This window comes from Lepidochelys kempii, chromosome 13 (assembly GCF_965140285.1).
Source record: "Lepidochelys kempii isolate rLepKem1 chromosome 13, rLepKem1.hap1, whole genome shotgun sequence".
In the NCBI taxonomy this organism is placed as follows: Eukaryota; Metazoa; Chordata; order Testudines; family Cheloniidae; genus Lepidochelys; species Lepidochelys kempii.
Genome location: NC_136392.1, coordinates 1,906,171 through 1,929,585, shown reverse-complemented (window position 1 = coordinate 1,929,585; position 23,415 = coordinate 1,906,171). Strand labels below are relative to the sequence as shown.

Sequence of the window (23,415 nt, the reverse complement as noted above, 5' to 3'; positions counted from 1 at the left end):
AGAAGGTCAGCTTTTCCTTTTGCTTACACCAGTGTAAATCAGGAGTAATCCCCACTGGAGTCAGTGCAGAGGTAAAGCCCAAGCTCTGACCCCTGTAGGGAGCGGAGACGTTGACCTGGGGCAGCAAGTCAAACGAAGAGGCTGGAGGTAGGAAAGGGGGCCTGGGTTTTGGGTAATGCTGCCAGCGGCAGGGAAAAGGAGCCACATATAGACAAGGTCTGGAGAGGGAATGCCAACGCCTGTTTCCCTTCTCTCCAGCTTGCATGAAATGGCCATGGCTGCTTCCTCCATCGGCACTTTCGCCGTGAGCTCAGTGGAGTGTGTGACGCTCGGCAAAAGCAAATGCTGAAGACTAATTGTATCTATGAATCTGAGTGTTGACGTGTTGGTCTAAAATGTCTAGCCCTGGAGTTCGTTCTTGGGAACCCAGCTGGATTTCTTTTATCACTAGTAATAGTTTTATTTCAAAAATCGATGCGCTATAATCCACTAAATCAAAATGTTATTACAAGCAAGAAGTTATAGTGACAAATTAATTGGAGAACTCACCACCTCTTTTGCCAGGAAGTATTAGCAATCTGGAAGATCGCTGTGAGTTAATGCACTCACTTTAATTTCTGGAAGACTTTTGGTCAATAAATAACCGTCCCCAATGCTTGCAATGAAAATCTGTTCTGCATTAACAATGTGTGCATTGAAGGTTCAAGGTTCCTCACTCACTCCAATCTCACTTTCATTATCGAGAAGGAGGGGCTGTTGATGTCCAGGGTTTGTACTTAGATAACGTAAAAGCCTGTGAAGGACAGGAGACAATTACGGCAAGGCTCTTCGGGCTCTCAGTTTGTCTCAGGTGATCTATTTGTCCTCGTGGGGAGATAATTTGCACCACACTCTGATTCTTGGTTACTAGCTGACCTGTGGAAGAGCCATGAGTCATGGTCAAAGGAAATACTAGAACTGGGGGTAAAATTGGAAAATAAATGGTCATTTTCCTTTGAAATTTTGAATTTTTCAATTTTTTCCATCTAGCTCTCGAAACAACTGGCAATTTGCCTAAATTTTGGGCCATTGCCACTGGACGTCTACACCAGTGAAATCAGAGTCAATCTAAAATGACTGGGGTGGATGCTGCTTGTGGCAGGCTTAGTAGATCACTCCTCTCTTTTCAGGAGTTGCTGGTGAAGGGATTTTTGGTGAATATTATTGAAGCTGCGTATGTGCCAGCAATCAATGGTAAGACCGTGAGATGGTTTCGTGTTGTAAACTGTTTATCCTTCTCCAAGGCCATGACTACCGGCACTTTCTTTAGATTGAAATAATCTTTTCTGGCAGCGGAATGGACTAACTGACCTAGCAAAGCCTTTCCAACTTTAACTTTCACGAGTCAGTGAATAACTGCGCCCAATAAAATTGCAGATACAGCCATTTTGCACATGCAAAAGTTGCATGTGGGCATTTAGAACAGGTAATGTGTGTGTGTGTCCACATGCTTCTCTGCAAGCACAGTTGCTCATGGAAACCTGAGGTCGACACACGCAGAACAGATGCACTGCAGGTGCATTTTTGGAAGTTCTTTGAATATGGTACCTGCTGACAAAATAAAAACTAGATCCCCCTGGGAAACTGGAGATCGTTTTCATAAATTCAGTACGTTTTGGAAATCTCCAAACACCAGTGGGCTTATCTGACCTTCGCATTCCTTAGGTTTGCTGATCACAAAATACAGAGAAGGCCCAGTCTAGCTATTGGGCATTAGATCGATATTTGGAGAGGAAAATGTGCCATCGGAATAATAGAATAATCCATCTTGAGGAATTTTCCTTCTCGGCAAAGAAGCTGCAGGAGAATAGGGGAGAAGTGGCTAGAGCATTGCCAGTATCTTCAACTGCCCAAGGCAGCTTTAACCCTGGTTTCTGTTTACTCATTTCAGGGGCACTGCACGAAGGGATCCCTCTGCCTAACCTGCTAGTCATTAAATATGAACATGCGGATATTCGCATGTCTGAGGTAAGTGTACGGACACTTACCTGCCATGTGTTTTTCTGTACATTGCATGGTCCGTGCTGGTTGTCAGCACGTAGGTATCTAAGAGCTGAACTAGCTGACGACTAATATTTCTGATATTTTTTACTTTGGTCAGAATGCTCTCGTGCTGAATGTAAAATCCACCTAAAGCTGACCCAGGAGGAGTCGCTAGACTATTCGCCCCAACTGGAAAGAGTCCGAGAGCTGGAGAACAGCAAGTCTGGCATTCCCGGAAGCATGTCTTCCTCTTTTTATTTTTAACATTTTTATTCAATATTTTGGCTCTACAGAGCTAAAATAAAAAGGCAACACCACTCCCGGGAACTGGCGTACGCTGGGCTCTGCCTGTAGCGGAATCAGAGGGCTGTTCATTTGCTTGAATATAATTAATCTCTGTAATTTTCTCAGTGAAGTTCCAGCCTGTGGCCTCCACAGGAGTTTAGAACAGCAGTGCACTGTGGGCAGTGGAGTTTCACATGAGATAAAAGATTCTAGTTTCTTTCTCTGCATTCTTGGTGTTTCCTCTTTTCAGAAGGTTTTACCGGCTGTGTCTAGCTGCAGAGTCCACGTCTGTGAGGAGCTAAAGAGTGTTAGGCAGGCGGACACTGAGCAGATGTCTCTACACAACTTTGCCAATGCTCTCCAACCCCTTCTACTCCTGAGCCTGCCTTGAGCAGACTCCCATTTGTGCTGAAGTATGCTCTGGAGTTACAAACGAACTGGTTCCGATATATCGCAAACCCCTCCATGACTGGATCTGGCATTGCTAGAGCCCATCCAGATCCGGATCTGACCTGGGCCGATCTGTAAAATACACAGAAGGGGAAAAGCGAATCTGAGCATCCCCAAATGTCAGGGAAGTTTGGATTTGGGTCTAATTACAGTTTTCAGCTCCACAGCCTGGACCCCTCTCTAACATGACCCAGGTCTCTCAATGGAAACTCTAACAAAGGAAAGGAAACAAGTATTTTTGTTTAAAATCTGTAAAAACAGTTTTGCAAGTTCATTGGGTTGTAACCTCTGAGTATGCAGCACACTGCAGCTGGTCAGACACACACTGTCCAGAGCAACTACTGTCTACGCAGGGGTATCTCAAGAGAGCGATGGGACATTGATTCCCTTCATTTGAGCTAGCGAGGTGCCTGGGATCAGCAGCTGCACTGCTCCCCGGGGTTCTTTTAACCCAAAGCTCTTGGTAGCTTTTACTCTGTGCGAGGTGGTGTCGGGAAATAACTAAGGGGAGACACGGCCATTCGACTGATAGATGGCTGGGAAAAACTGGACGACACAAGAGTGCTTTCACTTAAAGCTAAACTTTACTTAGTCTCAAGCACTTATACACATCTCCGCAACAGGTTAGTAAAACACCCCCAACCCTCGATAATTACCAAAGCTGAGTGTGGCTCTCGAGTGGCACAGCGGTAACCCGTCTGCTGGTGGGGTACTCAAGATGCATCCAAAGGGAGAGTCCAGTCCTGAAGAGTCCCACCACCTGAAACTTTCCCCCCTTTATTTATATATTTGTAATAGAATGACATGTCCCCTAAAGAAAACTTGTCAAGCAAGCAGTTTCAATGGTCAAGCAAGAGGCTTTCTTCTGATTATTGATTAACCAGGTGTGGATTTTTCCAGAGTTTGCAGCCTTGAGACCCCAATAGACATTCCTGGGGCACATCCTGCTCTTCTAAAATGCATGTATCAGCAACTTCAATACACCTCTTATCAGGAAGGACGCGGGGTCAAGCTGCCTTTTCTGTGGCACCCAAAAAAACCCGTCCCCTCCTGCCTTGGTTAAACTGAGACTGCTGAATGGCCAATTTACAGCCTGCTGACTTGGCTGCTTTTAGCAATAAGCCATAGTGGTTTCAGGCACTTTACTGGTTTGCCAAAGTCTCCCATACAGCCCCATCTAAAAAAAAAGATATATTGGAACTGGAAAAGGTTCAGAAAAGGGCAACAAAAATGATTAGGGGTATGAATGGCTTCCGAATAAGGAGAGATTAATAAGACTGGGACTTTTCAGCTTAGAAAAGCGATGACTAAGGGGGGATATGATAGCGGTCTATAAAATCATGAATGGTGTGGAGAAAGTAAATAAGGAAGTGTTATTTACGCCTTCTCATAACACAAGTACTAGGGGGTCACCAAATGAAATTAATAGACAGCAGGCTTAAAATAAACAAAAGGAAGTATGTCTTCACACAGTGCACAGTCAACCTGTGGAACTTGTTGCCAGAGGATGTTGTGAAGGCCAAGACTATAACAGGGTTCAAAAAAGAACTAGATTAATTCATGGAGGATAGGTCCATCAATGTCTATTAGCCAGGATTGGCAGGGATGGTGTCCCTAGTCTCTGTTTGCCAGAGGCTGGGAGTGGGTGACAGGGGATGGATCACTTGATGATTCCCTGTTCTGGCCATTCCTTCTGGGGCACCTGGCATTGGCCGCTGTTGGAAGACGGGATACTGGGCTAGATGGACCATTGGTTTGACCCAGTATGGCCATTCTTATGAATGTAGTTAAATCTCATTCCTACGGTTGCCTTCTAGGACCCTATGGGTCCTGATATCCTGCCAGGCTGAGCTATGATTGTGCCATGTGTGACAGCTGGGAGTGCTGAATCTATAGGCTGCCCAGAATGCTAGAGGCTTGTGATGCTTATGTTACTAAAAGTGAGAGAAGACATAGTGGGAATGGGACAATATGGCAGCAAACTCCAGGGACTCTTGACTGCTGGTAAACACGGGGCACCATGCACTTAGATAAAAGGAAAAGGTTTGGTGGCTGTTTAATGAAAGTGGTCAATGGGATTGCTTCCTTCACTGCTGCTGGGTCAGAAAGCAGGGCACGAAAGCTCCATGAGAGGAAACTCTGATTCTTGGCCGAAAACGTGTTAAGTTAACTCTTGTCCTGGCAAATAGGGGCAGCTCTCTCTCTTTCTCCATCACCATGGGCTGAGCAGAGTTTGAGGCATAGGCTGGAGATCACCTTAGCCACTCCTCATGGCTGTATTGTACAGACCACTCTCACCCCGTAACTGCCTTGCCGCACTAAGGCATGTTGCCTTTTTTCCGTGGGATATGAAGGTACGTCTGAACTTCAAGTGGTGTCATCGTTTTCTCCTGCACAGTGGCGATGATGTGTCTAGGTGCAAGTGATGAAATGTGATAGAAACTGACAGTCACTGCTGGGGGGCCCTGGTTAGATGTGACTGGCTCAGGATCAATCAGTATGGGAATTACTGAGCACTATTTGGTCAGTCCCAGCTTGCGGGGCATGTGGTTTGTCACGTTTGTTGGTACCAGATCTGGGCTGGTCTCAGACCTTGTTTATACACACCACAGAGTCCTCTAATGCTCTGCCAGGTACAGCCGAGATTCCTGTAAATACGATGTTGTGTACACACTGCCCCTAGTGGCTGAACAGTAGAATACAGTTTAATGTTCCAAAAGTTGCCAAGCACAAGTGGGACTCTCACAATAGAAGGGTTCTTCCCAACTCTCGCACTCCCCAGCTGAATTTTCAGCTTGCCTGATACCTTCTCCTTTTGCACTGAGTGTCTATGAGGTCTGCTTCCAGGGTCAGCACAAACGTGTTACTTCTCAAAGGTCATATTTATTTATTATTTTCTCACATGTTCAGTACATTTCCCACTATCCCATAAAACTCTTCCCTTGTCACACTGGCAGTCAGTATTTTTTTTTTAACCCAGCCAGTTTGCACGAGAAATCATTTTGGAAAAGTTGGTCCCTGTGTTGTCTGTCTTTGCAAAAACAGCAATAAAGAAGCCATTTAATGAATGTGGACAGGACTGTACTGCTGCTCACGGCTCCCTTCATCACTCATTTGTAGTCATTAATTTGGATTTTGGGTGCATAATGCTATGGTCCAATCTCTTAAATGCATTCTACACCTTGGCATATAGTGATACAGTAAACAGTATGGCTCTCTTCCTGGGGCTTTTTAGTATCAAACATATGGTATCAAACATTATTTTATTAGGCTTTTGTTTTCACAATTCTATAATGAGAGGGCATTCCAAGAGTTCAAATATCTTTGCATTTAGCAAACATAACCTCTGGGCTTCTGCTTTCACAGTAAAAAGGCATTCAAAAATTGCAGACCCTTTTGCATTTGCAGACATCATGCATCCGGGATCGGCTATAGAATTACAAGATTAATTTTGAAAAGGTCTCTGCACATGTTTACACACAATTGTCCACCAAAATATCCAGGGTGAAATTTGATAAGCAAAAATTACTTTTTGTTTGTGGCTTTCACAGTTCAAAGATTGTAAACACTTTGACAGACGTCTTTCATCAGGTAGCTAGTGTAGATTTAAGGCTAACTTTAAAAAGGTCTTTGCACTTGTTTTCAAGATGTTGTCCCTAGAAAAGTCTATAAAAGCCAGCCATGAAAACCAATGATCTTTCCATGCCCATAATGCCAAACACAGAAAGCATTCACCTTGTAATGCTAACAAGAAATTGTCCTCAGCAAAAAATCCTAATCAATGAAAAGAGTAGCCATAAGCTGCAGAGATGTTTCCCTATGAGAGATGTTTTTTGTACCTTCACTCCCCATTGCTTAGCAAACATTCTTTTACATTCCAAGAAAAAATGAAGATCTTCATTCTCGCTCCTTCGGCAGCTGATGGAGAACCAAGCTTGAATTCTGATGGAAGAAAAATAAATCAAAATATCTTTCCATGATCTCACAGGAAAAACCCAAATCAAACGGCAAATCCCAGGTGGCACCTATTTGATTTCCCACCAAACACTCTTTGCAGGCCCCAAACCTTAGTTTTTGGCAATTATGATAATGCCACTAGGTGTGTGGTAAAAGGGCTATTGGAAGCTGACTTGGGGGAGTATGCATGACCCTGGTCCTGCATCACCCACCTGCATTGCAGGTAGACCAAGAATAGGTCTCTGTTTCCAGACACAAATTAGAGTAGCCTATGGGCAGCTCTAACTGACATTGGCTGCTAATGGCTCCTAGGGGCTGAAAGCACATCTGGAGATCAGCACAGTATAGGGGCATCCCAGCCCACATCTCTGGCCCTCTGGCAGCAGAGATGGGGTGTATACGGGTAGAGAGGCTACCGCTTGTGTCAGAGTGATCCCAGTGGTGCAGCATAGAGCAGCCAAGGTGTCTGATTCTTTTAGGTCAGGGTAAAAGGTTTTTTCTGCGCTGTGTCGAGCTCAGTGATACAGGAATATCCAAAAATCCCGCAGGCCAGAGTCTGCTCTAAATCACATTGATGTGAACCCAGATTGCTCAGCTGACACCAGTGGCCTTAGCATAATCGCTGCGTTTGGAATCTGGCCCTGGGAGTCTATTTTCCCATCACTCTGCACGTTAATGGAGTCACTTCATTCAATACTAACGGGAGTCACACACCTGGGGCCCCTTAGGCTGAAGGAGGCAAATAGTTGGACTCCATAACGTCTTAATTCTCCCAACACCTGGTTTCAATTGTTTATCTCTCACACATATTTGCAAGACCTGTTTTCTTCTCTCTAGTCCCCAGATCTCTCTAAGGCCGGGTCTACACTGGATAACTGTCATTCAGGGGTGTGAAAAATCTACCCCTCTGAGCAACGTAGTTAAGATGGCCTAAGTCCTCGTGTAGACAGCACTAGGTTGCCAGAAGAATTCTTCCATCAGCCTAGCTACTGCCTCTCAGGGAGTGGATTCCCGATTCTGATGGGAGAACCTGTCCAGTTGGCATAGGGACTGTCTACTCTGCAGTTGTTCAGCTGTGCCACTCTAGCATTTCAAGGGTCGAGAAGCCCTAGTCTCCTCTTAGGTATGTTATCTGCTTTCCGGTTAAGATTGCACAGTAATTACTAGCACCAAAATCATATTATATTCATCCCGTTCTTCTCCTTTTGAACTTGAGTCTCATCTCCTCTAATTTCATCTCTATTCCTTTCCTCCTACAATAATTTAATTTCTTAATCGTTGTGTCTTGCGAGTTACTTTTATGAAAGACCTTAGAACATGTCTCAATGTGATTCTTTTTAGGAAAATCCCCTTCAATTTGCACTACATATGTAATGCCATTATGGTGCCCTTAAAACATGCACAGGACGTCCATTGACATCTCTATTTGACTACAGCTGACAGGCAGCCAACTTATGAACATGAATGAAAGGTCACTAATGAGCAGCAGCTCTTTGTAATGGAAAGGTATTCCATTATTACACAGTCCGGTCTTCTTGATTAATCCCAGTGACATTTACTGGAGCTGTATTTATGCTGATTTCATGCTTCTTATTTTCATCCACTCAAAGTCTGAAGTGGCTCAGATGAGCTGATAGCACAATACTCCTTTATCAACGCACACGTATATCTCATTACATGTCATGGTCTAGCCAGCAATGAAACCCGTTGTTCTTTTGAGGTTAGTGAGTGATTAAGCTGCTGGGACAATGGCAGCATTCTAAGTACCTTGGCACCTCTCCTATGCTGACTTTGGCTGTTAGATAAGATCTTTAAAGCTGGAAGTAGGTGTGAGACAAAAGCCACCTCAGCTAATCCTCTGGGAACATGTCTTTCTGTCAGAAGTCTAAGCAAAGTGTTAAATATGAACAGGTGCTTTGCTGGTGGGGCCTGCATTGTGCCTCACAAGTGCAGAGCATCCCATTTTGAAGTCTCTCTAACGATAAGACTTGATAATGAAGTTCTGCAATTTCACATTTGAGTTCCTTCAGAACTCTTGGGTGAATACCCTCTGGTCCTGGTGACTTATGAGTGAATGAATGACTTATGAGTGGTTCATTCACAACTAATCACGTATCCCACCAATCCCCCTTTGCCTGCAGGGACTGCTCTTTCGGTGCATCCCTGGGGCCCTCTCTCCCAGGTGGATGGCTCATAGACCTGGCTGGCCACAGAGCACTGTCCCAAATGGAAATGGCACCTCCACACGAGCCAGTGACTTTATGCCACAAGCTGGCCCTAAGTGCGTTGCGTATGGTCACACAGTGAGACAAACACTCAACAAAGACCTCATGGGTACTGCTTAATGTGCCAGCTAGGGCAGGAAACATGCACACTGTGCAGTGGGTGGGTTATAATTTATTGTAGTTCCAGCACCAGGCCAGTGGCTACAGTCTAGGGTCCTCCCGACTTCTGGACCTTGAGCCCTACATTAACTCACATGGCTTCCTCTTTCCCTTGGCTGCTCCATGCTGTGTCCGTTGTACAGATCTTTCTTGCGTGGCAACAGCTAATTTAGACCCCCATCATTTGTGTAGGTGGGATGATGTTTTCTCATGTGCAATACTTTGCACTTATCAGTATTGAATTTCATCTGCCACTTTGTTGCCCAGTCACCCAGTTTTGTGAGATCCCTTTGTAACTCTTCAGTCAGCTTTTGATTTAACTACATTGAATAATTTTGTATGGTCTGTAGATTTTTGCCACGTCACTGAACATTCCATTTTCCAGATTATTTATGACCATGTTCAACAGCACTGGTCCCAGTACAGATCCTTGGGGGACCCGTTCTATTCCTCTCTTTACTGTGAAAACTGACCATTTATTCTTACCCTTTATTTCCTATCTTTTAACCAGTTACTGATCCATGAGAGGACTTTCCTCTTATCCTATGACAGCTTACTTTGCTTTAGGACCTTTGGTGGGGGACATTGTCAAAGGCTTTCTGAAAGCCTAAGTACATTATATCCACTGTATCACCCTTGTCCAAATGCTTGTTGACACCTTCAAAGAATTCTAATAGATTGGTGAGGCATGATTTCCCTTTACAAAAGCCGTGTTGACTCTTCCCCAACATTATTTATGTGTCTGATAATTCTGTTCTTTATTATCATTTCAACCAGTTTGCCTGGTACTGAAGTTAGGCTTACTTGGCTGTAATTGCCAGGATCACCTCTGGAGCCTTTTTTAAAAATGGGAGTTACATTAGCTACCCTCCAGCCATATGGTGCAGAGGCTGGTTTAAGGGATAGGTTACATACCACAGTGAGTAGTTCTGCAATTTCACATTTGAGTTCCTTCAGAACTCTTGGGTGGTCCTGGTGACTTATTACTGTTTCATTTATCAGTTTGTTCCAAAACCTGCTCTAATGACACCTCCATCTGGGACAGTTCCTCAGATTTGTCACCTAAAAAATATGGCTCAGGTGTGGGGATCTTCTGCAAATCCTCAACCATGAAGACCGATGCAAAGAATTCATTTAGCTTCTCCACAATGGCCTTAGCATCCTTGAGGGCTCCTTTAGCCTCTCGATCATCCCGTGGCCCCACTGCCTGTTTGGCAGACTTCCTGCTTCCGATGTATTTTTAAAAAAAGTTTTGCTGTTAGTTTTTGTGTCTTTAGAAGGTGAAGAGCAATTAGCTTTCTTGGCCTGCCACCTTATACTTTTGTACTTGACTTGTCTGAGTTTATGCTCCTTTCTGTTTTCCTCAGTCAGAGTTCATGCCCAAGGGTCAAATGCTATTTTGCTTCTAATTACTTCTTTTACTCTCCTGTTGAGCCATGGTGGCATTTTTTTGGTCCTCTTACGGGTTGTTTTTCACCTGGGGTATACATTTAGTCCGAGCCTCTATTATGGTGTTTTTAATAGTCTCCATGCAGTCTGCAGGCATTTCACTCTTGTGACTGTTTCTTTTAATTTCGGTTTAATGAGCTGCTCGTTTTTGTGTCGTTCCCCTTCTTGAAGTTAAATGCTACAGTGGATGGTTTCTTTGGTATTTATCCTCCCCCACCCCCCAAAGGTCTTAAATTTAATGGCATTATGGTTGCTGTCACTGAATGGTTCAGCTATATTTGCCTCTTGGGCCAGATCCTGTGCCCCATTCAGGACTAACTCAAGAATTGCCTCTCCCCTTGTGGGTTCCAGGACTAGCCGCTCCAGGAGTCAGTCAGTAGAAATGTTATCTTTGTATCCCTTCCTGAGGTGACATGAAGCCATTCAATATGAAGACAGTGGAAATTCCCCATTATTGTTATTTCCTGCCTTTTAAGCCTCTCTGCTCTCCCTCAGCATTTTATAATCACCATCACCATCCTGGTCAGGTTGTCAGTAGTATGTTCCTACTGCTATACTCCGACTGTTCAAGCATGGAATTTCTAGCCATAGAGACTCTATGGTACAATTGGATGCATTTAAGATTGTTACTTTATGCTTTCTTTAACACCTGGTGCCACTCCCTAACCAGTGCAGCCTATTCTCTCATTCCTGTATATTTTGTAGCTGGGTGTTACCCTGTCCCACTGATTACCCCTCATTCCACCAACTTTCCATGATGCATGTCACATCATATCCTCATTTAAAGCCAGGCACCCATCTTAATATTTACACTGCTCGCGTTTGTATATAAGCCCTTGTATGTTTTGTCCATATTCGGGTTGCTTGCCTTCATGTGTTTTATTTAAATGGACTCTTGACTGTTCCTCGCTAGCTCCTACCTATACTTCACCAACTTCAACCAAACTGAACAGGGGTTAGGCCACACTAATTGATCTGGCTGGAGAATTGTTTTTGTTGACATTTTCCACAGAACATGTTGACTTTTTGGTGAAAAACTGAAAACCAAAAACTGAAAATTTCAAATTGGAAATGATGCTGCAGTGCCTCACAGGAGTTATAGTTCAAGTGCCTCGTACCTTCATTCTTCTGTGATTGCTGGGCTTCATTGCCAATGACACACCGCAGGCTCCCCCTTTCTCGGCCACCACAGTGCATGCTGGAAGCCTCTGGTTGTGGTGTATCATGGGAGATGTAGTCTAGCTGGAGAACCCAGCCTGTAGAGGTGGATGGGGGCATGAGGTACCCAAACTACAAATCTCATGAGGCCCCTGTGGTGGCATTTCTGAATTGCAGTGTTTTGAGTTTAGCTGAATTTTTTTGGTATTTGGCTGAAAACCCCCACCTCATTTAATGAAAGACCCACATATCCATCAAAAACCGCGGCCCTACATGCGAATCCCAGTTTTACTACTCAGCTCAGCAGCAAGGAAGAAAACTCACTGCACTAGACTAGCAAAGAAGCAAGAATCGTTAGATCAACCTTTGTGGATTAGCACCCTGGAATGCTGAATTAAAATGCTGGCCAGAAACCAGGCTGTGCATCTGATACATGTTGCTCAATAATTTACCTAACTTTTCACTTCTATAAAGAAATATTTGCACTGGATGACCTCAGAGATCACACTTTATTGTTAAACCCAAACAATTAGCCTGACTCTTTCTCAGTCATGTCATTTTCCTCATTCCAGTCACAAGTTTTTATGTATATAAGGGCTGCCAGTTGCAGGTCAGCTGCAGAGAAGGAGGACAACTCTTGAGACCTTTCTTTAGTGATCAAGAGCTTGCGAAGGTAAGACCAAAACGACTCTCTGAAGAGCATTCTCTTAGATCAAGCCTGGATGAAAGCAAATCCACCATCACAGACAGAGGCGGGTGGGGAGATTGCTGTTCTTCATGTCCTTTGAAGAATAGATGTATGCTCACTGCATGTTGTTGAAAATTCTTGAAGTATTATTTCAAGGCTTTCATAAATAATAATTATTAAAATCATCCCTTGAGTAGCTCCATAAACCAGGTGCGCTTAGGCCCAAGGTGAATTTGACCCTTAATTTTTATCTTGATGCTTTTTGCTCTGTTTTATTATATTTCCATTTAAATGTGTTGATGGTACAATGGGAGCAATGAAGAAGTTCCTTCGGGTTCTCAAGACAATACTAATTCTAGTTGTGTCCCCGTTTTCAGTACAGGGACGAAATTGCTGGAGCTGGTAATATCTCTAAAATCAAAAGAGCGCTGGAAGTGGTCCTGTTGCACTTTTCTTTAACATAGTCTTTGAAAAATGACTCTAACCCCTTTAAACACTTCCTGCTTTTATCAGAGATGCTCATGTTTGATAAGGGTTTGCCCTCCTTCCTAGCCAACTCTTTAGTGAAGCCCGTGCTTATGCCATTCCATTAATGTTCATGACATGTCGTGTTACAAACACGGTTCCGACTGCCCTACATGTGGAATACAGGTTCTGGTTTGTGGGAGAAAATTCTCAGTCAAACTCCAATTCAAAAATACCAGAAACCATTCCCGATGGAATGAGGAAAATGACTTAACTATCCTAAGTCAAGGGAGTAAGGAAAGTGGCATAACTGTTCTCTCCTTTCACATGGCTCCATTATGGAAGTCATCTGCTGAAAGTTCAAGTTTTGGTCTCTTCTAAATCCATGGTAATTTTACTTCATTAACTCATTGGGATCAGGAGTCGGCCGCAAGTACCTATTGCCACTCACCTGCTTGTTGCCTGAATGGATCCCCTCTGCCATGCCTTCCTCCTTTCTCCCTGCTTCCCCTTCATTCTGTGCAACTGGCTTCTTTCCCTGTCTATTCTATCCCCCTCTGGCCCCATGTCCAGTCTCCGGTTCCTGATCGTCATCCTCGGATGTTTAATGGACTGGGAATTCTTTTCACAGGTACCACAACCAAGATGTTAAAGATTTGGGCCATTCTCCTCTTCAGCAGCCTGCTGACCCTGTCCCAAGGACTAGATGGAACTGTTCAGGTTCTTTCCAGTGTGGATGTAAATGGATTAGAAAAAGGTAAGTTTTATTAGAATACTATTTAATCCAGTGTTGTGGAAGGGGTCAGATTTATTACGATTTTCTGAACTATTTTGTCCTTCCTTTCATTTGCCCCTACACAGAAAAGCTGCGGGCAGTACCAAAGTCACTGAGTATCAGTGACAATGATAATCAGAGTCATTCTTGCAGTTATAAAGCACTTTGTACCCAAAGATTGCAAAGGGCTTTACCCAGGTGCATAACTATCACCAAACCCTCTTCACAAATGGGGACACCGCGGCATGGGCAGGGGAGGAGACGTGCCCCAGGCTACACAGTTGGGGATGGAACCCACCTTACCTATTCTAACCACTAGCTCATCTCTTCAGTTATAGCCGATGTGCTCCACAGAGGAGACATTCTCAACAGTGTGCAAGGAACCATGTCAGCTGCCGATGGGGGGCTCCTGAACCTGGGAATTGGCCTCACAGGGTAAGTCGGGGGCAGCCCAGGTGTCAGTGAACAAACCACGGGCTGATTTCTGGCCAATGGAGGAGGGGGGACTGGCGTAACCAGCTTCCAACGAGGAGCACAAAGATGTTGCAAAAGGCAGCGCTGATGTCCGGCCCCATTCTGGATACGAGCAGTCCCCTCCCCTCCCTTCTCCAATGTGTGTCTAATAAGAGAGAATAATCTAGTAGGGAGTGCTGTATGCATTCGTCACTGTCAGCCCTGGTCATCCACTTGCGCACCCCACATCCCTGACCCACTGCCCACCCCCAATGACATCCCTCTGCTGGTCCGAGTCAGAGAGAAGCAGTGGGGCAGCTTCCCCATGATCTTTTGGGGAGCTAAGATTGGAGCAAGCCTTTGTCCCCCATGGTGCTGAGACAATGTTTCTGAGTATGTGCCTATGCACTCGCCTGTCCAGACCATGACCCGTTACCATCAATATGAGCAACTCAATGAGTGATGAACCTACATGTGCCTCACAACCACCTGATGGTGACACCGGGGGCAGCGTCACTCACTCCTTGCTCTGTCAAGCATGACTCTGAAATCACAGTTGCTGGGTTTCCCCCCGTCCGCTTTGGGATTTTAAAGTGTTAACAGCCCTTGAAGGAAAAAATCCTGTACCCAGTTCTATTCATGCAGGAGGGAGAGTTCCCAGCACAGAGTAGAATTAAAGCACTGTGAAAACGTAGCTTAAACACCCATGCTGAAAACCCCTCTAGCTCATGAAGCCCCTTCCAGGGGGACTGGCTGGCTGAGGGGATGAACACTGGGCTATGGAAAGTCCGTGTCCTCAGCGCTATTGTTCTGTTGCCAACTTCTTGTTCTCGTTCGTTCTCCAGGCTGGAAATTAAAAAACTTACTCTCCCCAAAGTATCGCTGAAGCTCCTGCCAGGAGTGGGGGTCCAGATGAACGTCTACACCCAAGTGTTAATTGAAGGCAAAGGGTGAGTAGTCTTTCCTGGAGGGGGCCATAAAGCAGAAGGGTGCAACGCGAGAAAACTCAGACCAGGACGCATTCCCCATTCCTCCCCGCTCTCTGTGGACAGAGCAGTTTCTTTCCCAGGCTTGTGTATATCAGAAGGTGTCATTTATTAACCATAGTTCCACCTTTAAAAGTTCACACGGTGCAGAAATAACCTAGAGAGGATCATGTGAAATGGTGGTGAGTTAGTCAGAGAGCCCCCAGTTTAGCATGAAGACACATCCTGTGAAGAGGCTATTAGCCTGCCCTCTTTTGTAGAGTCAGCCAGCAGGGACGGTTGTTAAGCTGGATGTAATTAATTCCTACATCTGCTTTCAGCCTTCTAGGTAAGGTGCTCAATCTCCAGGTGGACGTGAACATTACCGCAAGAGCCAGACTGGCACAGGATGACATGGGTGCCCCCAAGTTAATCATTGAAGACTGCAAGATGCAGCTTGTTAACGTTCGGATCCTCCACAAGTGGGTACCACAGATATCTGCGGAGACGCAATGACAATGTGCCATGGATGGGCCGGCATCAACCATTTTTACTATTCTCTTCAAAGAATAAATTTGTTAATTCTTGTGTTTGATACTTAGGATACTTAAGTGCCGTATTCATTTGCTGTGACTAGAACAAATGTTTCTTTCAAAGGCTTGGCTCAAATGGCCAAACTAGAGAGTTTTTGCATTGTGCTGTGCTATACGTGGATGCATATTAATCCTAATATTGGGCCAGATCCTGGATTTCTTTCTTAGCTATTAATTTCAGAACAACCCCCCAGCCCTGCGCTGTACGGAGGACAGTGTGAAGCTACGAGCGAGCAGTTCGATTTCTCTTGTGCTGATTACATTCATTTTCCAGTTACAACCTGGCATCCCTTCTAATTTTATATTCTTCTGTTGTTTAGTGTGCTCCCATTACATCCAACTGTCCTAAAGGATGCCCTTGGGAACCTCTTTCCTGGAGTGGTAAGTCTGCAAAGCAATGGCGGTGGCAAGGATCAAAGTGATTCCTGAACAGCCCAAATGTGCAAACAAGTAGTCAGCTGAGTGATCCCTATTGCACTAAGACATTGCAGAGGGGTGAGCTTCTGCACCCCCTGGTGCACCACAGTTGTACCCCTTCTGAGAGGCCAGCATTGGTCCTTCATTTGTCAGCAAAGAGGGTGTGGAGGAGGCTTTCTAAGAGGCTTCCCCATGCGGGCAATGAACTTCCTGGGCTGCACTGTGGCAGCTTCTTGCCAAGTTCATGAACCATCAGTATTCCTATGGCTGTACCAGTATGATCCAGCCTGGGACAGAATCCAGTTACTCTGAGAGTCTCATGCAGTCGGATCTTTCCCCTGTGTGTTACAGCTGTGCCCTTTCATTGATACCGTGCTCAACGCTGTGAACCCTCTGCTGAGCACTGTGAACTGTAAGTTTCTGGTCACATCCTTCTTCCTTCCTGTTCCAAAATATTCCTTGGTACAGTTCAGCACTTTGTAGCTGCCCAATATGAAAAATTATCTGATTTTACATGAGTATTTCACCTAAAGGAGCTACCGGGTTTTCTAAATCTTTAAGCCGTTGTTAAGCTGACCTGCAGCAAAAGGGCAGCCGTGGAGTGTAGGCAGCAGAAGCAATCCGTGCTCTGGTGCTGGAGGTGAGATTCTTTCAGAACCGAGTGATCCAAAGAGCAGGGGATGGGAAACAAACCTTCCCAATGTGGGGTGAAAACTCTGTAAAGTTCCTGATCAAGAAGATGCTGGGAAAGTTCAGTGGCTGCTTTTGGACTTCCCACAGGGAGTCTGCAACCTCCTCCATTCCAAGAGCCGCTTCGTCCTAAGAGAGCTTCTCACAGCTCAGTTCAGAGCCAATTCCTACAGCTTTGCTCAGAGTGACTCAGAGGTGCAACTGGGTGTTTCTCTGCACGTTCTCTTCCCAATGCGGGTCATTTCAAGGACTGCTGCCCTCAGAAGTGTTCTGCTGGGAATAGGGTGATTGGGGATAGCCAGGAATACTTTGTGTGGAAGCTCTTTGGGGCAGGGACTGTCTGTTCTGTGTTTGTACAGCACCCAGCATCGTGGGGTCCTAGTCCCTGACTGGGCTCCTAGGTGTGATGATAATACAAAAAATAATAAATAATAACAGGAACAGAGAGCGGGGGCACTTCCCCCTCATCCCATTGTAAGAGAATCTCTTTGTCTTCCTGTAGCTGTGGTCCCGCTGGGTGTGGTAGGAAATCTCCAGTACACTTTAGCGAGCCTCCCCGTGGTCAGTGATGCAGCAATCAAACTGGATTTAAATGTAAGTGCTGTCTCTTTCCTTAATGTGAGCATCCCTGAGTCCACAATGCCGGATAGTTCTTGTGATCCCCTTTGGTGTGGTGACGATTTCTCAAAGGAGCCCCCGGTTTCTCAGTTGCCTTCAGCAAAGGACTTGTCCAAAGAGGCTGTAGACTGCAGCCCAGTGACTGGTCACATTTGCTGTCACTTGCTCACTCTCTGTAGACTTCATTACGCACTAAAGCTTGCTGGCCGGGTGTGAGAGATGAACAGCAGCTTAGATATTTGTCAGTTTAATACAACAATGTTCAGTTGATCTTCAATTAGAAGCACCCAATGCTAGCATTTGATAAAGCAACAATGGTCACGCTTTATATTAAGGTTCCATTTATAGAGAGTTGATAGATGGCTAGTAGATGTTACAAACGTATTACGGACATCGGTAGTATGTGTTGTTGATGGTTATAGGGGCATCAGTAGAAGACATCAAAGATGTTTGTAAGCCATGGCTATAAGCAACCTATTGATCTGTTGGATGGTTTCACAATTGATTAACTATTTCTTAAAACATCTATTAATTGTGCATAGACCATTTATAAACTATTTATGAATGGAATCTTACTATACAGTGTGGCCGCAATGATATTGGCTTAATGAATAGCGTATTTCATTGTGGGGAGCTTTATGGATGTCCCTGCAGCCCCTTCTAAACTTTCTTTCAGGCTGTCGTTAAGGATTTGCTTGGCAATACAGTCGACGATCCCACATGCTCAGCAGCAACCGTATCTCTGCCGTCGGAGGTGGACAGCTCTTCCCAGCTGGGCCTCTCACTGTGTCTCCTCAGCTCAGCGTTCAAGCTGCTGCTGGCACCTGGGAAACTCAGGACAGACATTGCAGGTCAAACGGTGAGTGTGGCAAACCGGAAGGGATTATTTCCTTTGAGCCTTCTGCTCAGGCATGCCACCTTTAGGCCACTCACCTATTTTCGCTCTCGAACGACCTAGGAACGGTTTGACTCGTTAGGGTAAGAGTCCTGCCTTTTGCATTTTGATAACGCACAGGGCTTGACCTTGCACAGCGCAGGGCTGGGCTGCTGCACATGTGAACACAAGGTAAAAACGTTGATGAGCAGGGGAACCTGGTCTTGCCTTATTGAGAGGGCTTCTGCATGGCCACTGACTTCTCTTATCTAGTAATACCAGTAAGGTCATAGAGGGGAGAGTCCAGTTGCATCCCTCATTGGCAATTAAGCCCTTGTCTCTTGAGACAAGACCATTTTCGGCCCATACCCTGCAAGTTTTTTACTCTGTGCTCTTAAGAGTAAGGGCACAAGAGGCTTGAGACTTCTGCTCAGTGCAAACGGTTCAGCCCTGGAACAGTCAGAGAAGTGGCAGCAGAGATGAATCTGGGCCAAACAATTCTCCTTCCATCATCCACTGTATCTGCATAATCTCAGCAAACTGCTACTTGCATGATCTGCTGCCAGTAGAAGAACCTGAGAATTTGGCTGAGCAAAGAAACGTTAACAGGGATAATGGTTTATGCATGATCCATTTCTTGGAAGCAATTCAGCTAGCTGACTCACTTTGTATTTCTCCTTCAGCTTCCCACTGACATCCCACTGACAGCCTCTGCCCTTCACACTCTCGTTCCCGAGGTCAGCAATTTTATTTTTTTCAGCTTTTTTGCCATATTCCTCTTACCTTCAAAATCTTCTGCTTCTTGCTGTAACTGAGTCCTGGTGACTTTGCACAGGTCTCTGAACTGCTGCCAGAGTCACAGCAACCGTTGCTGAAGATCAGAGTTCTGGAAAGGCCTGCAGTTTCGGAGCAAAATGGGAACGTCACTGTGCGCCTCCCTGCTTCCATTGAGGTTTCCCCCTCAGACTCGCCCCAGCAGCCTCTCTTTGTTCTGAATGCTGTAAGTATAAAGATAACAAGTTCAGATTCATCCCCGTTGAGTCGCAGGGAGCGGCAAAGAGGGGGACAGTGCACTGAGGCTTGTTGGGTCTTTATCCAGAAGCTTCATGATGCCTTTCAGTTTTGGATAAAGCCATAGAAAATGGGCCCTGTGATGTGTTCTCTGTTGTTCTCTTAAACACTGCAGCACGTCTACATGAAAAAGTCCTTTTATTTCCAGTGCACTTAAAAAGAAGCTAGGGCTGGGCATTTTATAAAATGCACATAATAAAACCCAACTGGGAGAAAGGGAAGTCAGAACATTTGGTGCAGAAATTACACTGATGCCACCTACCTAAAGGTTCTAGCTTTGCGCACAAGGAGGAGCGCCCTGCCTTGATTTGGGCTATTCCCAGATGTCTTGGGGTTTTGTTTTCAATCTTGGAAATGGGAGAAGAAGGAATCAATTTGCTTTATTTTGTTGCTCTAATTGCAGGATATTGTGCTGAATGTCCAGCCAACGATTTCAGACAACAAACTCCGCTTCTCTGTAACTCTGGAAAGGTAAATGGGGCTTCATCCCTTGTGCCTCATTCACATTGTAAGGAATATTCCTCAGGAGAACAACAGGCAGTGAACCAGACAAGACTAAATGGAAACGCACTATTTAAATTCAATACAAAGAGTAGATTCCTTGGCCTCACTTTGGTAATGACAGAGATTTGAAATGTGGACTCTGAAAAGAATAAAAAATAATTAGGGAGTTTTGGTTCCTGAAAAATGACCCTCTATTTTCAGTTTGGTTTTCACAAAGATTGTTTCTGTATGTGTGTAAGAGAAATTCAGGGCCAAATGGGTGTCTCATTAACTTGATTAGAGTTGGACTTCATAGTATTGTTACAATACGTTGTAGTCTACGGAAATCAGGAACTGGTAGGTCAAACCCTAGATTTTCCATGTTCTGTTGATTTAATGATAAACTGTGTGAGTAACTGTGTTGCCATCCCAGTGAAATATTAATTTTCTCTGATCTACTAATGTCTTTCCACAGCTATGCAGCTGGCAAAGTTGGTATCGCACAGGATAGTCTCTCACTCTGTCTTGACTTTTTCCATTTTTTGTAGAGTCGGCTTCAAACTGGCTTCTTCGCTAATTAGCAATTTCAATGTAAGTTCACGACACACACACTGAACAAAGTACAATAATGATGGAGTCTGTATCCAGGGAATAAGGAATAAAAGTTTTAATAAGTGTTGGTCTCCAAACTTTTCTTGTGGGAGAAAACTTAAGTATTTTCACGCTCCAATTATTTTAATTGACTCCTCTATCATCTTTCACACTAAGCCATTCTGATTTCAAAGAATTGCGTTTGAATCTATGAATTAATTTCACATGTTGGGAGCATCTTGTGAGTGTTTGAAGGTTGCGGGGGAGGGTGGGAGGAAATAGAGCATAATTACCTGTCACTCATTTCTGTGATTAACACACCCACTTTCAGTCCTGAGAAAGTTGGGAAACCCTTGCCTAAGATTTGCATTTTAAGAGCTCCGAGTGTCCTGCACTGATAGAATTTGCTTAATAAATTTGACACCACTCAGTTTTATACCCTTATAGGCGTCATCCTAGAGCAAAGGAAGCTTTGTTCTCCATAAGCTAACACCTAGCCTGTGGCATCCCTAGTGGGTAGAGAACAGCAGTTTGGGGCATTAGGTGTAAAGCAAGTGGGAGATTCTGAAGCAATCTCTGGACTCTTGATGCTCACTTAAAATGAAAAAGGGGCATCACAGATTGGACTAACTGCGGTCCTGATGGGGAGCTTACTGAAGGCAGCTCTCTTTCAGCATCTTCAGCATGTAGGAGAGTGAGACGTCCTCTATGACTGTAGTATCTGAGCACCTGATAATCTTTAAGGTATTTACCCTCACAGCCCTCCCCATTTTATAGGAAAAGAGTCCCAGAGAGATGAAGTGACTTGACAGTCTGGGGCCCAGCAGGGAACTGAGTCACAAGCTGTCCTCCTCTTGTGATCTGTGAAATGGGAATGTCTGCAACCCGAGAAATTATTGTCTTGCTTACTAAAACAGTCCCATGATAAGAGCCGGAAGGTCGGGGGACATTCTGATCCGGAGACTGAATGGATCAAATTCAATGTCTCCATAATGAAAGGGCAGATGCTGTCTTTTTCAGTGGTCGCTAAGACGCTTCTTTCTCCATTGCAGGTTGCACTTCTTGAACCATTAATCAGTGACATACTCAGTGCTGCGTATGTGCCACTCATCAATGGTACGGTCTTTATATTTGAGTCTTCTGTCTCTTAGAGTCCTGTTTGTGTTTCAGAGCTCTCTTGCCTTTCCTCACGGGCTACAACCACGTCATTCCGAACAGTGCTGATAGTTTCTGCTTGTTTATTTCAGATGCCCTGGAGGTGGGAATTCCTCTGCCTAATCTTCTCAACCTGAACTGGGAGGATGGTCTTGTCAAAGTCATGAATGTAAGGCTTTACTCATTTCTTCATGTTGCTTTCCTGTAGAGTTTCATGGTGGTCTCTTTTTCTGGATTCTCACTGGCTCAGACTTTGCAGTAACATACCCTTAGATACTGTCAGTCATTGTCCTGAATTTTCAAGAAGAGGCTAAACTCTGCCTCTGAATATGTGTCTACATTTTTCTTCTGTTCATTTTACAGTACTTTGTTGACTAAGCTGCTGCAATCAAGTATTCTGACAATTAAGTGAAAATTGTACACACAATTAGTGCAGGTGCGAAATACGGCAGAAAATTAGAGGCCACTTCTGAAAGTAAGGACTTAAATTGAAAGGTCCCACCTTGTTGGCATGGTAAAACCTTACAAACCCTGCTGCTTTATTTGAGAAACAAATGTCTTCTCACCATAGACTGAATGGGACACAGAGCTAAATCTTCACAGTGCAACCAGGAGCCACATACTGTCCCAATTTCATACATGTATGTCTTGTCAAATCTTCTAACCCTGCTCTAGGTGATGGTTTGGAACTGCTCATCCTGTTCCAGTCAAGTTGTCTCCTGAGATGAGACGATGAGTTATACTAACCCATGTAGTAGCTTTGTGAGGTGGATACATTAAATGTTTGCTACAGATTGGATTTAATCCACCATCTGATTTCCACTTGTGATCAAAACTAGGGCCATTAACCCCAATGTCCTGGTACCGAAGCACCCACTAACCATTGCTAATTCTTTAAATGGTCCCTCTAGCATAGGTGAGAAAAGTTGATGAAAATCTCAGTGAGAAAACTGAATTCTCTTGAACGAGTGCCTTCTCTTCCCCACAGAATGTTTTATTGGTTAACGCGTTGGCCTGAGCCTTCTACAAGGGGCAAGTGTTGGGGGCAGACCACCACTGGCACCAGGATGAAGGAGAGAATTCACGACTGAAGAACCCTGCACTTCCTTACTTTTGTTCCCCATGACACTTTGAGTCAAGGCTATGATGATAGAAATGAAATGTTCTGCTTCTGATCATTGAATCAAGCTGTAGAAAAGACTTTGTAGGAATGAAATTGTTGCTTACTTGGTTGAAAATATTTCGGATCTTCTAAGCAAACTTCTGCAGTCAGCTTAAGCTTCAGGAGAGTTTGGAGCCGAGAGCCCTGCTTTGTGCATGGGGTGCTTTGCATTTCTTGTTACCCTTTCAATAAAAGCTTTCATTACCTCAGCATTCCTGATGTGGTTTTGTTCCCCTTTGCTGTAAGACTCGGGTTGTCGGAATGCTTCCCTGCTCCCCACTGCCACACAACGAATACAGAAATTTGCATCTGACAATACACGAAGAGATTCTGATGGGAAAGGGGAGCCGTCATTAATAGTTAGATAGGCGGCTACATTAAGGGTCACATGTCTGAAGTTCAGCACAATGCCTGAGCCACCCCAATGCATGCCTGCCATGGGCCACTCCCCCCTTCCACGAACTCAGACTGCTCTGAGCCTTCTGTTTGTAAACACCACTGCAGTATCTCCACACCTTCATCTGAACTTTCTAACCTTTCTCCAAAAGGGGGGTGGGGAAGGTTAGGGTTAGGGTCCTGCTCGGACGACTGCCTTTGCCAGGCTCTCCTAGCCTTCTGTTGTCTTGTCTTGTCTTCCCCCCTTAGCAAGCCTTCCTGTGCCCTTTTGTACAGCTTCTCTGCTAATGGGCTAATTAGCCCCAGTCTGGTAG

At 44.7% G+C, this 23,415-nt stretch overlaps 1 protein-coding gene across 4 annotated transcripts; it reads left to right on the top strand.

Moving 5' to 3' along the window:
• The first annotated feature begins 1,172 nt into the window (after positions 1 to 1,172).
• On the top strand, positions 1,173 to 22,905 carry LOC140896898 (BPI fold-containing family B member 3). Of its 4 annotated transcripts, XM_073308987.2 has the most exons (17): positions 1,173 to 1,233; positions 1,931 to 2,007; positions 13,490 to 13,615; positions 13,966 to 14,068; positions 14,932 to 15,036; positions 15,393 to 15,533; positions 15,965 to 16,025; positions 16,413 to 16,473; positions 17,254 to 17,345; positions 18,046 to 18,228; positions 18,927 to 18,980; positions 19,079 to 19,243; positions 19,718 to 19,785; positions 20,346 to 20,388; positions 21,441 to 21,504; positions 21,636 to 21,712; positions 22,532 to 22,905. In XM_073308987.2, the coding sequence occupies exons 3-17, from the start codon at positions 13,504 to 13,506 to the stop codon at positions 22,559 to 22,561; spliced, it is 1,359 nt and encodes a 452-aa protein (XP_073165088.1). In that variant the 5' UTR covers positions 1,173 to 1,233; positions 1,931 to 2,007; positions 13,490 to 13,503; the 3' UTR covers positions 22,562 to 22,905. The 4 variants fall into 4 exon arrangements, with proteins under 4 accessions (XP_073165088.1, XP_073165091.1, XP_078704407.1 ...); XM_073308989.1 differs by lacking the exons at positions 1,173 to 1,233; positions 1,931 to 2,007 and adding an exon at positions 12,320 to 12,378; XM_073308990.2 differs by lacking the exons at positions 19,718 to 19,785; positions 20,346 to 20,388; positions 21,441 to 21,504.
• Positions 22,906 to 23,415: the final 510 nt, after the last annotated feature.

Coding starts and splice junctions, on each gene's coding strand:
- LOC140896898 (XM_073308987.2), top strand. CDS start 13,504: ATGTTAAAGATTTGGGCCATTCTCCTCTTCAGCAGCCTGCTGACCCTG. Junction 17,346..18,045: donor CAATCAAACTGGATTTAAAT/GTAAGTGCTGTC, acceptor ACTTTCTTTCAG/GCTGTCGTTAAGGATTTGCT. Junction 21,505..21,635: donor GTATGTGCCACTCATCAATG/GTACGGTCTTTA, acceptor TGTTTATTTCAG/ATGCCCTGGAGGTGGGAATT.